This window comes from Simochromis diagramma, unplaced genomic scaffold (assembly GCF_900408965.1).
Source record: "Simochromis diagramma unplaced genomic scaffold, fSimDia1.1 OVJJ01000355.1, whole genome shotgun sequence".
Classification (NCBI taxonomy): Eukaryota; Metazoa; Chordata; class Actinopteri; order Cichliformes; family Cichlidae; genus Simochromis; species Simochromis diagramma.
In genome coordinates this window covers 1,747,826-1,760,284 of record NW_024387174.1, presented here as the reverse complement: position 1 = coordinate 1,760,284, position 12,459 = coordinate 1,747,826, and the positions used below count along the sequence as shown (strand labels likewise).

At 44.4% G+C, this 12,459-nt stretch overlaps 1 protein-coding gene across 2 annotated transcripts in view; it reads right to left on the bottom strand.

Moving 5' to 3' along the window:
- The window catches only part of efr3a (EFR3 homolog A (S. cerevisiae)), a 101,458-nt gene extending 92,582 nt beyond the window's left edge, over positions 1 to 8,876 (bottom strand). Inside the window, exons 1-2 of one of the 2 annotated variants that reach the window (XM_040049329.1) lie at positions 8,664 to 8,876; positions 8,287 to 8,417 (exon numbers count right to left, since the gene is read on the bottom strand). In XM_040049329.1, the coding sequence (XP_039905263.1) occupies positions 8,287 to 8,296 (10 nt within the window). In that variant the 5' untranslated portion in view covers positions 8,297 to 8,417; positions 8,664 to 8,876. The other variant, XM_040049330.1, reaches the window with a different exon arrangement.
- Between the last annotated feature and the right edge of the window lie 3,583 nt (positions 8,877 to 12,459).

The following is a 12,459-nucleotide window of genomic DNA, read 5'->3' as shown; positions in this document are numbered from 1 at the left end:
CAGTAAATTAGATGCTGGGTTCATCACTAGTTTGAGCAGCCAGAGGGTTTTTTAGCCCCGCCCATGACCTTTTCCTACACCTGACCAAGTGAAGCCAAACATCAAACATCCAAGCAGGTCACTGCGTGGTGTTTGTAGACAGTGCTCATTTATGCAAAGCTTTAGTCACTTTGCTTATTCTAAAATAAGCAAAGTTTAGCTGTGTTTTTTTCCTCCTGCTCATTGTGTTCTGACATTCTTTCCACAGACTTCACAAACAGCCTCTCGCATCCAAAAAAGGACAGACTGCAGAGCCAGAGGGACCTCACAGCGAGCGTCTGGACCGCTACCGCGCGAGTCGCGTGTGCTCTGAAAACAAAACACCGAGAGAGGAACACGAGAGCGCCACGATGGACGGGTTGTGGTCTTTAGATACGACACTGTGTACCTTTCTAAACAACAATCTAACTGCAAAAAAATCTCTTTTAAAAACATGACGCTGAACTGAAAGGCAAGGTCTGGCAGCAAACAGCCATAAGGGAGCGATGTGGGAACTACAAGATTAAGCTGTGCCGTGAAGAAAACACTCTTCCTGTTTTCACAGCAAAGGTTAAAGGTTGGACTGACAGCAGCCTGAAATTCAGCCGGTCCATATCAAACATGCGGAGTTTAAATGTCAGCAGCCTCCTGATATGATGAGGTTCCCCCTCAGCTACAAAACCAAATACATTTTTATTCCACTAATAAATGTTAGAATATTTCCATCAAGCGACTGTACAGATGTGATCTGCTGATGATCCACAGGCTGCTTCCACACATCTGGCTGGAGAAATGAACGCTAGATGAATCAATCAGCTACGCAGCATAACCCGACCCAACCCTGCGTTTGCGAGGAAGGCGTGACGAGTTTTTGATTTGTCAGCTAGAATGACCGTCGTCTTTGTCCCCTGATCTCCAAGACTTGGAAGAACAATTTAATAAAAACTAAATCTACTTATGATTAGAATCGAGATTAAAGTCGTGATCGATGGCGACCTCAGAGGGTTAACATCATGTGGAAGCTGCACACAGTCATTTTATAGCATCTGCAGTGAAAACTGGAAGCTTTGCCCCCCGTTTGGCTGTTTTACATGCTGCTGTTGTCCTGACAGAGGACTGCGGCTCAACATCTCTGTACCGACACCTGTGATACTGACAGCGACGCGTGCAAACACCCGACTACAAAATAGACCAGAAGAAAGGTGCAAAATCCGTCCGAAAGTGCTGAAAAGCAGAGAGCTGGGCGTCAAACAACAAGCACAGAAAGATAAAAGCTTCCCCGTCTGCAAAGACGCAACCGGTGGGGGAAACAGAGCGAGGCGCATCTCCTTTGAAGTTATATTTAGGCCAAAATCCTCCTTTGCAGAACAAACCGTCTTCCACTGTGAATACAAATCACAGCCAACAACTGAGGGAGGAACCGTCCTAAGAGCACAGGAACCGACAGCTCACGTACAATTAGCCAGCGGAGCATCAAAACAGCACGGGCCCGCTGGGTTTCTTTCACTGCGACTCCTCCTGCATCCTAAATACTCCCGTGTTCCACCGAGGACGCAAACGGGCGACCAGCTTCTCATCCGACACAACTTTGAAGATGTGAGCGGACGGAGGGCCCTCGCCGCAGGTGGTCCTGATCTATTTAGACGCTTTTACAACGCCGTAAGCACCGACAACGCAAATAAAAGTGCAGCGCAAATGGAAATAAACCTTTAAATGTTTTTTTTTTAATGGCAACCCTGCACACGCTAGCTGTGGCAGAAAAGAGGATTAAGTTATAGCACATCTATCATGTTAACCTTTATTCTGACACAGTTTGTAAAGTCTTCTGAACACTGCCTGATTTCTACTGATGATCTCTGAATGCGTCCTGCACTCTTCTCCGTTTCTTTCTTGGTCGAATGTTTCTCGATTCATTTTTTTTTTTCTTTAGGGGATGAAAATCAATTAGCAGCCTGCTAATTTTAGATTGTGTAATCCATCACCGTACGCTGGTGTCTCATCTTCTGAAGGTTACATTATTGCTGTTGTTTATGATTGTTTTCATGATCAATTAATCTGCCAGATATTTTTCTCGATTAACTGATGATGATGATGATGATGATGATCTGCAGAAGATCAGAAAATGGCAACAAATCCCAACAGTCTCCTAAAGGCCGAAGTCGTCGATCATCTCAGGCCGATCGTAAGTATGTTTCATTCAGCCAGGCCGCACATCGAGAAGTCTGAACCATCGGATCGATCAAGGAATCAAGACCGGGCCCGCTACAGGTGCAAGCAGCTCAACAGGAAGGGAAAACCTGACCTTGTTTTTTCTTCAAATTAAAGAAAGAAACGTTGATCCCACCTGTAAATAACACAGGTGCTCCAACATTTCTTCTTATTTCTGATGTTTTTAAAGGTGTTCCAGTTCAGATTCCCTTTATAACAGCTCTGATTTACAGCAGATTTGGTGATTCTTTTCATTCATGTTCAAAACAAAGCACCGAGCTTTTAGTAACCTTTATTTCTTTTTGCTGACAGCTGCACCAGATCTCAAGAACTTCTATCACTCTCATTGAAGCAGTTCTCAAAATAAAGCTCCTCCAGCTTACTGCACGTGATGTTTTGTACATGATTTCCATTCATCCTGTGCCTCTTATGCCGAGTAATACTGCAGTTGTGTCCATTTGCAAAAGTGTTTACCTATGAATAACCCAAAATCGGCGCTGAACGTGGACGATGCTGCGCGGCCGTTGAATTCTGGCTGTTTGATAAATGGACCGTAACAGGGAAGCGAGTGACAGCGTTCACCAGGAATGGAAGAAACACACATTTAAAAAGGTAAATATCACAAAAAAACCATCTGAAAATCACAGACGATGGCTGCAGTGGACACTTTTTACAATCTGTTTCATTCAGCTCTTCGTATGGTAGAATTTCAGGGGTTTCTGTGATTAGTCAATCTCCACTAATAACCCATGTGTAACTGTTTAAGATGGTTCACTTATCGGCACTGGGCCAAAACAATTGGAAACTAAGACCTAAGACAGACCCAAAACTCCTGACTTCTTAAGACAAGCTGGTGCTGTTTGCTCAAAGCCTGCTGGTACAATCGATTTATAGCCAGTAGATGAAGACAGTTTTAAGGCAGGGTTGGTAAATGTGGCATCAGCAGACCTCCTGCAGCACTGGGACCAACCAGGCACTCTGCCAACATCCAAAGAAGTGACGACAGCATTATGAAAAACATTAGGCTAATGTAGCTTCTGAGGAGCGAGCAGAGGTGCTTCATCACAGAGCCGAAAGGCCACACGTGTCTGTTTAAAGCATCGTTTAGTGGCTACAAGAAGACGGGCATCAGGATCTGAGTGGTAGACTGAAGCGTCCTCTTCAGATCACCCTGAATGTAAATGTCTCTGCATAATAACAGGAGAATAAAAAATGTTTCCCATCAGGAATATTTCCATTTATCTCCACTTATCTCCCCGTGCGCTTATCTGACTGTTCGTTCAGACTTAAAGAGCAGCAGCAGCACAGGGAGAGGCGACAGCAGCGACGGCGGGTTTGTCCTACATAATGACTTAATTGAGGTGGTTAACACTTTGAGGATAATAAGAGCCTCTAGACCACAACACACCCAGGAGTGAGAGCTCTGGAAATGGAGCAGCGCTCAGAAAAATCTGTGTCGACTATAAATGCCAACAGAACTGAAAATGAGCCAAATCAACACAGTTTTATCCACTTCCTGTCTCCCAGTGGCTCAGACGCACACGCCTGATTCAACTTTGACTGGGTAGGCTTGAAGCCAACCCTCCTTTAAGCTAGCTGTCTTCTGATTGGCTGTCCCTTGCAAACCGTGGGAATGAGATGACCATATTAGCGTCATTCCCTCGCAATGCTCCGATACTGAGTGTTTAAAGCAATCTGAAGCCTTGTACCTACACTGATGTCATAACTTGAAACTTGAGCCATGTTTGACATGGAATTAAGGAAACGTGACACCGATGCTGATTGGACGAGACTTTGGTTGGATGTACATGAGCATGGAGGGATCGTCGTTGAGACGACAGCGAGTTTGTAACGTCTGCTCCAGAATTCATGTGAAAAATAAGAAAAAGTGACATCACCGCAGCTGCAGCCAGTTAGCATCTCCCTGTGAACCGACTGTTTAGCGAGCGGGGGAGGGGAGCAGCACATTCCTTCGCCCAATTAGCAGCCAAACAGAGGCGAGAATGAGCTGCGAGCGTGAAAAACTAAGGACCAATCACTGACGCCCACCGTCTGTCTGGGAGCTCGTTTTAGAATAAAGTTATTTTAAACTTGGCCGTTGAATCGTTTTAAAATAAAGTGAAACAGTCACAAAGCGCTGTTTGTCGCCGACACCAACAGCACGCATGACTGAGACTCTTCAGTGGGATGCGTAACCATAACAACCGAGAAACCTGAGCTCTGTAAAAACTGAGAACATTTTCATTTTTATTATCACAAACTGATCTGATTAACCCTCAGAGGTCTAGTCTCGTTTTGTCTCATCTTTATCAAGTAGTTTCCAAGTAAATGTAAATCCCTACTTTTATTCCCAGCGTAGGCCTTTACTTCAATCTGGAGTCATTTATTAAGGAAGTGTAAATCACAATATTATTATTATTATTAATAAAATATTATAATAATTAGTTCAGTGCTCTGAAGTGCTGCGTGTGTCCAAACAATGTTTTCACCCTTTAAAAGTGGAAAACTTTTAATATTAAAGGTAAACAAACATAAGGAGGGACGTTTGGGTCCAGCAAACACATGCATACATACATACATACATGCATGCATACATACATACACCCCTGCGCGGCTCCTTCAGCCCATCGGGGATCGATGTTGAAAGCGTCACATTAACACTAATGCAATCAGCAGTTTACCACCAGGACTAATTATAGAGCAGACTCGAGGCCTGCAGGGATGCAGAGTCCTTGAAGCTGCAGATGCTGTCTGCAGCAAAACCGCCAGCATCCACACACATCAGCAGCCTGAAATACCACCTCCGTCTCCTCCTCCTCCACCACCAGCACCAGCTACTGCTCCAAAGCATAATGAGTCCGTCTGGGGGGAGATTGTTTCTTGGCCCGCAGACTCGTTTCTCATCCTACTTGTCTCAGCAGCCAAGTGGGTTTTTAGGAGAGAAACGATCTGCAGTAAACAGCAGCTGGTTACCTGCCAGAGCTGCTGCTCGAGGAGGAGAAAAGGCGAGGGCGCCCAAAGTCCAACTTTCCCAAAATAGAAACAGTCAAGACTCCACACACACACACACACACACACACACACCGAGTCTGAAATCACGTATCGCTGATTCAAGATTAAAGGGGTTAAAGTGAGGACAGTAAGAAGGACAAGAAAAAAAACCACTGCAGCAGATCACAGAAACCTCGATGTGTTTTTAATAAAAAGACTGATTTATTTTATTTGACTTCATCTTTAATGCAGCAGATAAAAGATGAGAGTTACAGAGAGCAAAAGAAGAAAAAAGCAAAACAAAAATGCTGAATTTTAAGATGACAAACTCCAATGTCGAGAGGTGTGACTCACTCCACCTACAGCCGGCAGAAAACAAAAACCCTGTCAAATCCCTGAGAATCAAACTTTAGGACTTCCTCTGTGATGAATGAGACGGGTTTTCAAACTCAGAAACAAGTTCTCACAGCAGAAAACTTAAATCCATCTTCTGCTGCTTCTCTGCATCTGGGCAGCAGTCCAAGCAGAGAGACCCAGACTCTGCTCTCTCTGGCCAACTCCTCCAGCTCTTCTGGGGGGGCACAGAGGCTTTTCCAGTCCAGCTGGGAGACATAATCACTCCAGCATGTCGTGGGTGCCCCGGGCGACATCCTGAACCACCTCACCCAGCTCCTATCAACGTGGAGAAGCAGCAGCTCTACTCTGAGTCCTTTAAAGTGATGGAGCTCCTCACTCTGTCTCTAAGGAAGAGCCCAGACATCCTTCAGAGAAACTCATTTCTGCAGCTCGTATCCATGAGCTCTTTCTTTCTATCACTATGCACAGCTCGCGACCACAGGTGAGGGCAGGAATCACTTCATCAACAGCTCTCTCTATACCACCACAGACCACCCCGACCTGTCTGTCACCGTCTGCACGAGGAAAAGAAATCCCTGAAACTATCAGAAGTTCACACGTGACTTCTGCTGCCTTCTAGCAGACGTCAACAATCCATGAAATCCAGAAGCACCACAGCTTCTTTCCAAATGCTCAAACAAACAAGCAAACAGCACTTGGACGGGTTTCATCTTCATCTGGCACCGGTATCTTACACTGGAAGACGTCTCACGCATCCAGAGTGCTATATGAGAGCTGTTTTTATGTTTACACATGTTTTATTATTTACTTGAATACACCGCAAAAGTTCAATGACAATAAATCCTTTGTGATGCCGACAGCAGCTGCGTCATTTCCACAAATCAAACTTTGTGGGCTGGATGCAGAAAATACCGTGAGGGGGGAAACAACAGGAAAAAAGCATCTGGATTCATTTCTGTTAAAGGGACCCAGTCGTCAAATTGCCTCTGAGACTGCCTGACTGATGCTTCCTCTCTGCAACACACTTCCACAAAAACCCATAATATTCCAGGAATCTAATGAAGTGGACATCAGGGATTCAGCTGCTTGTGCATGTAGGTGAATGTTTAGGTCTGTCGATTGAAAATTAAGATCAATTCCTCCTTAATAAACGATTATGTTGAAACCAAGCTGACATTAAAACTGCACCAGTAGTTACACAGCTGCTGCAGAGAGCAGTGATCTACATACAGGAGGAAATACATTCATGCAATAGTCTTCAGTCATGGTGGTCTGAACTTACAGACACTGACAGTGAAGTTTGACCAGTGTTCAGCCAGCTTAGGAGTGATAGAGTCAGGCTGGCTTCAGGCTACAAACAAGTCTGATCTTCAGAAATAAAGTGCAGCTTATTCACCTGGATGATCAAATAATGTTTGCAGCAGAGCAGGAGGGACAGCTCAGAGAAGCTAACTCCTGCCATCTCCTACAATTTATTCCTGTTTACAGCCCTGCTCTCATCATCGGCTGCTTTTCATCACATCAGAGGGTTAAACTCCACCTGGCCTCACAGGTCTGACCGCACCTTACACGCACTGGCAGCAGGAGTGACTCACAACAGCATTCAGAGGAAAAGCTTTAGATCAGAAATGATACTCAGCTATGAGTTTATATCAGCGTCATCACAGTTACTGCACGGCTCGAGGCAGCGCTTGATAGATTTAGCCCACATCTCATCCTTATTTCTTTCACGGCACAGAAGCAGTTACACCCAACCGACAGGCGATGGTGAAAAGAGAAGGACGCAGTCTCCATTTTTAGATTTAAAAACGACTTGGATATTTTATTTGTGGGGCTTATCCTCCATCGAGCACCTTGTTTTGGTGTTTTTCTTGCTTTTCTTGCACCACATAAAAGTTTTTTCTGTATTGAAAGGCATTTTTATGTTTATTCGACAAAAGCAGACAATGGATGTACAAGTTACCACCCAAGTTTTCCAGTGGACACTCCCTACTGACGAGGACAATGATTCACTCTGAACCATGTGATGACATATCAGGCCCTTCCTTGTTAGATGTTGTCAGTAATGTTTTTCTGGAGTCGTAACTTCCAAACATTCTCTCGTCAAAACTTTTTTCTTCCTCGAGACCAATCTTGCTGAGCTGAGCAGATCTCGGCTGGAACTGAACTAAACAGCGAGTGAGTTTGACCTTTTAGGGATGGACAAAAGAGCTGCACTGTCGTAATATTCTCCATATTCACTGAAACTTAAATCATAACTGGGTTTTGTTTTTTTGTTTTTTTAAAAACAGTTAAATGAATTAGGGCCTTTGTATGTCAAAAGTAACAATCTGCAGCTTATCAAATTGAAAAAAAAAAACAACCCAGATTATTTTGCTTCTAAACCGATTTGAAGATATGTGTTACACTCTATAGGTGAAACGTGTAACAATCTGGACTAAAAAAAAAGATTCTCTACTTTGAGAAGCATTTTAAGGATGAAGATCATAAATTAATCGATTGATCCGTCATTTACAGGTGACACCTTAAAAATCCCACAGTGAAACGGTGACCATGAACACACCACCGCACTTTTTTTAGACAGCCATTTACCGTTGTAACAATTAGCCCAACACTTAAACGCAACACTGACACACCGGACTGTAGGGATATCTGTCAAACATGTCAGCGCACACACTCACACTCATTGACACACACCGACATGCAGCTTACCGGCTGGCATTTCGGTACCGATGTACCGCAGTCCCCGTGTGTGTGTGTGTGATCGTCTGCCGAGCACCGACGGATCCGGGCTCAGTTAGTTAGCCTCCATGTAGCTCCTTCCCCGGCTGCTTTCTCTTTACCTGTAACGGCAGAAATCACCTGACTGTGGCTTCATAAGACACCTTCAACAGAGACAACAGAGAGGCCGGGAGGCTCGTTAATGGGCTAAACAGGAACAGCGGTGTAAACACGGACCGTCCGGGAGGAATTAGCCCGGGAGAGGCTAATGTCTGCGGTCCAAACGGCTGCGGAGGGTTTACGGAGCGGAGACAGGCGGGAGGGGGACGTTAGGGGGAGAGAGTTGAGACGGTAACCGGTGGACATACCTGTGAGGAACCAGCAGCAGGAGGGCTCGTCAACTCCTACACATTACTACAGTGCTTCCTGCTTTACGGTGACAGATAAACACGGAAGTGTGTGTGTAGGAGCCAAAAACCGCCCCCGCTCTACATATGCTGCCTGCTCACCGGGACGGTGCTAATTATAGCCCCCTACGGGACCCCGGAGCTCACCGCAGAGGGTCAGCGATGCGTTTTTAGCCATGATGGAGTTCAGTCATGTTACCATGAGCTCATTATGAGATACATCACCTCAGCGCATGCTGGGTTTAAGTATGAGGGTCCAAAACGAGCACACACACACACACACACACTGACTGAATATTTACATGATTATTTACATTTCAGCCTTTAAAAAAAACTATGAGAAAGCACATGGGGACAGTGGGAAAGAAAAACTCCCTTTCAACACAAAGAAACCTCCAGCAGAACCAGGCTTAGGGAGGGCAGGCATCTGCTGTGATCAGTTGGAGGTGGGGGAGAATGCACACTGTGAAAGAGAGCCAGAGATGAATAACTAATGACTGAATGCAGAGAGGTGAATTAACACAAAGAGCCGAGTCAAGATGTAAAATAGTCACAAAAACTAATTTTGTGATTATTTTACTATTTTACTCATCACATTTGGAAACCACTATGAGCATTTTGGCTGCTGTCATACTTTATGGAGATATAAGTGTTTGACCCTATTTAGATAAATGGGCAGAGTGTTTATCAGCTAAATTATAAACCATACAGGTCTGCACACACTCACACTGCTAGGTTATCCACTTACTGCTAAGTAACAGACTACTATACTAGAATGGCTCTCATCAAATTTGAAGCACAGACTGCAGCACACAGATAATGTCCTGTGCAGGTGAAGCCCAGCACACAGCAACAGCTTTCTGTTTCTAACCTGTCAATCAAAGGGGCCACGCCCCTAACTTTAAGCCTTACCATTACTGTCAGTAGAGACCTAAAGTGGTTTTTGTTTGTTTACTTTTGTAGCAGGTTGTAAACATGTTTATTTCTGCTGTAAAGTTGGGAATCCACGAGGACTAGGTTGGAGGCAGCCCCTAGTGGACATCAGAGGAAGTGCAGTGTTTGTCATGTCCATGCTGGCTTCATTTCACAGCTCTGATGGTTTTGCTATCAGTGCATATCTACTCTTATGAATGCTGTCTGGATGTGTCACTCTTGTTCCTACTATACGTTCCCAGCTAATATTTCAATGATGAACATTTTTTCCTGATGTTTTCATTAAAAATAGATTTGAAGTGACAGCTGTGTGAGTGTCATCAGCTCATCATCTGCTGGAAGTTCTTTTAAAACGTAATCTCTATGATGCAGCTCAGCTAATTGATGATGATGAAGACACTAAGCAGACTGCATCATATAGTTTATGATAATAAAAGTGGTGGCTGTAACAGCTGAGGCAGATTCGCTAATAATCCCAGTCCCATATTAAGCTGAAAATCTTTCACTTTCACCTCTATAAGTGTGTAAAAGAACGCCTTTCTAACAGCAGAAACTATAGCTGACCAGATTCATCCCAGAAAACAAAGCCATTGGACGTCTGGCATTTGGTGGGAGGGGTCTATGTTTCAGTTTTTCCTTTAATTTGTCACATGTTAGCAAGATAAGAGAATAAATAATGATCTGCAGATGGTAATTATCTGAACTCTGCTAAAAAAAAAAAAAAGAACGCACAACCCTTCAGAGCTGATGTGTAAATGTGTGTGAAAGTGTGCCGGTTGTGCTTTTTAAGCTCTTAAGGACATTTGCTGCACTGTCCAATAGACTTAAGGGTGATTAAGAGCTTTGGCCCCACAGATGGCACGCCGAGCGTCTGTTAAAGTCAACTGCAGCCGGCAGCACCCTCCCTCCGCCTGACGCAAAATACACGAAAACACATTTTTTCTGTGTGTGCGTAATTACTCTAATGCAGGAGATGCCTGCGTGTCACATCTGGACAGAGTGACAGAGGTGGGTCAGCTTATAAATAAAGCTGGGGGGGGGGGCGTGTTGTGATCACCGAGCAAACATCAACAGATTTATCCGTCAGTCAGCAACGTTTCGCTGTCAGCACAGAAACACAGACGGTTATTTAACCAAGAAGATGTTTCACTCAGCCTGTTTACATGTGTGTGAAGAGGGCGGGGCTTCACACACAGAGAGCTCTGTCTAATTTTTAAACCAATGGGATGTCAGAGAGGGAGTAAAATAAACATCCATCTATTGCTTTTTTCAATGTAAACCTTTTAGACCCGAGTTTAAAATGTTAAAGACACACACACCTGATCTGCTGACAGGTGAGTCCCTGCGGGAAGGTCAATCTTTGCATACCTGCCGACATTCCCGTCTCTCACATCCTGTGAAGTAATCTGTTTGTTCATGAACAAGTTGTAGTGAAACACATCAAAACCAATAGAGGTGGTGATACCAAAGCCACTGTTATGTGCACCTTTGAAAAAAATCAGGAAGTTATTAACTGACCCAGATCGACTGATCAGGGTCTCCTGATGTTCCCGCTTTTATTTTAAATCCAGAGACGCTGATGTGTGTGTGTGTGTGTGTGTGTGTGTGTGTGTGTGTGTGTGTGTGTGTGTGTGTGTGTGTGTGTGTGTGTGTGTGTGCGTGCGAGTGCGAGTGCATGCAGGAATCAATGTAAGGCTGTGAGTTTGTATGTGTGGACTCTTAAATGTGCCCACATTTTCCACTCGATATAACACCACCGGGCACAATCTTACCAAAATGTGTCTGTGGAAACGTAAGTGTTGATTAAATATATTGATTGCAAACTGTTTGTGCCATTAAACATTTCAGCCATGAATGCTTCTTAATTATAACATTTCTAACACATCAGGGCCAGTTTGCTGCCACTGAGCCGCTGAAAACAGCCGATTTTAAAAGCCAGGAAGCAGCTGGGAAAACACTCATCGTCACCCCCCTTTGAAAAGTACGTGGTGATTATTTTGTGCTATCAGAAACAAATCCTACTTTAATATATTAGCTGCTGTGTGACTGAGAAATGAACACATCCTGCATCGTATGGAGTCAGTCCACTCATCTGCAATTCTGCTGAGGCGCTGAGACCATAAGTGGCCTGTTCACCGCTGTCTCATCTTCTTCCTGCTCAGGAGGCGGCGGCGGCGTGCAGCACAATATTGACAAGTGTAATCAGCGAGCCGGTGAGGTCAATGAAACGTTAAAACAGTCACAGTTTTCTCATTACCTCCAAGATGGCTGCTGATTGTCGGGCTGCTCTGGGATGTTTTTGTGCTTCGAGTCAGAACCGGTTTAGTTTTTGACGAGCGGCTGCGGTGAACAGATGAGACTCCTGATTGGCTCTTTCTGCTGCTCTCTGAAACAACTTCTGGGTAAAATTAAAGTTCATGTCAGCACCAACAGGACAGAAACAGACAGGATCAGCATCTGAAGATGGGTCATTTTTAAAGAGAGGTTTTGGAGGAAGACTGTGGCTGAATCTGGAGATGGTAACTTAGGATCAGCTTTCAGTAGCAGGGTTATCGCAGAGGTCACCTGGTGGTCACTGAGTCACTCACAGAGGGAGAGAATAACTGCAATCAGCCTGAGCCAGTGTGTGCTGATGAGTGCAACCTGTCTGCAACACGTCTCTTTGCATAATGCTGCTGCCATTTGTTATGATGTTAATTATTCAATTCAATTCAGTTTTATTTATATAGCAACAGTCACCTCAAGATGCTTTGTGTTGTAAGGTAGACCCCACAATACTACACACAGAGAAAAACCCAACAAATACTGGGTCGGTGTATCTGGA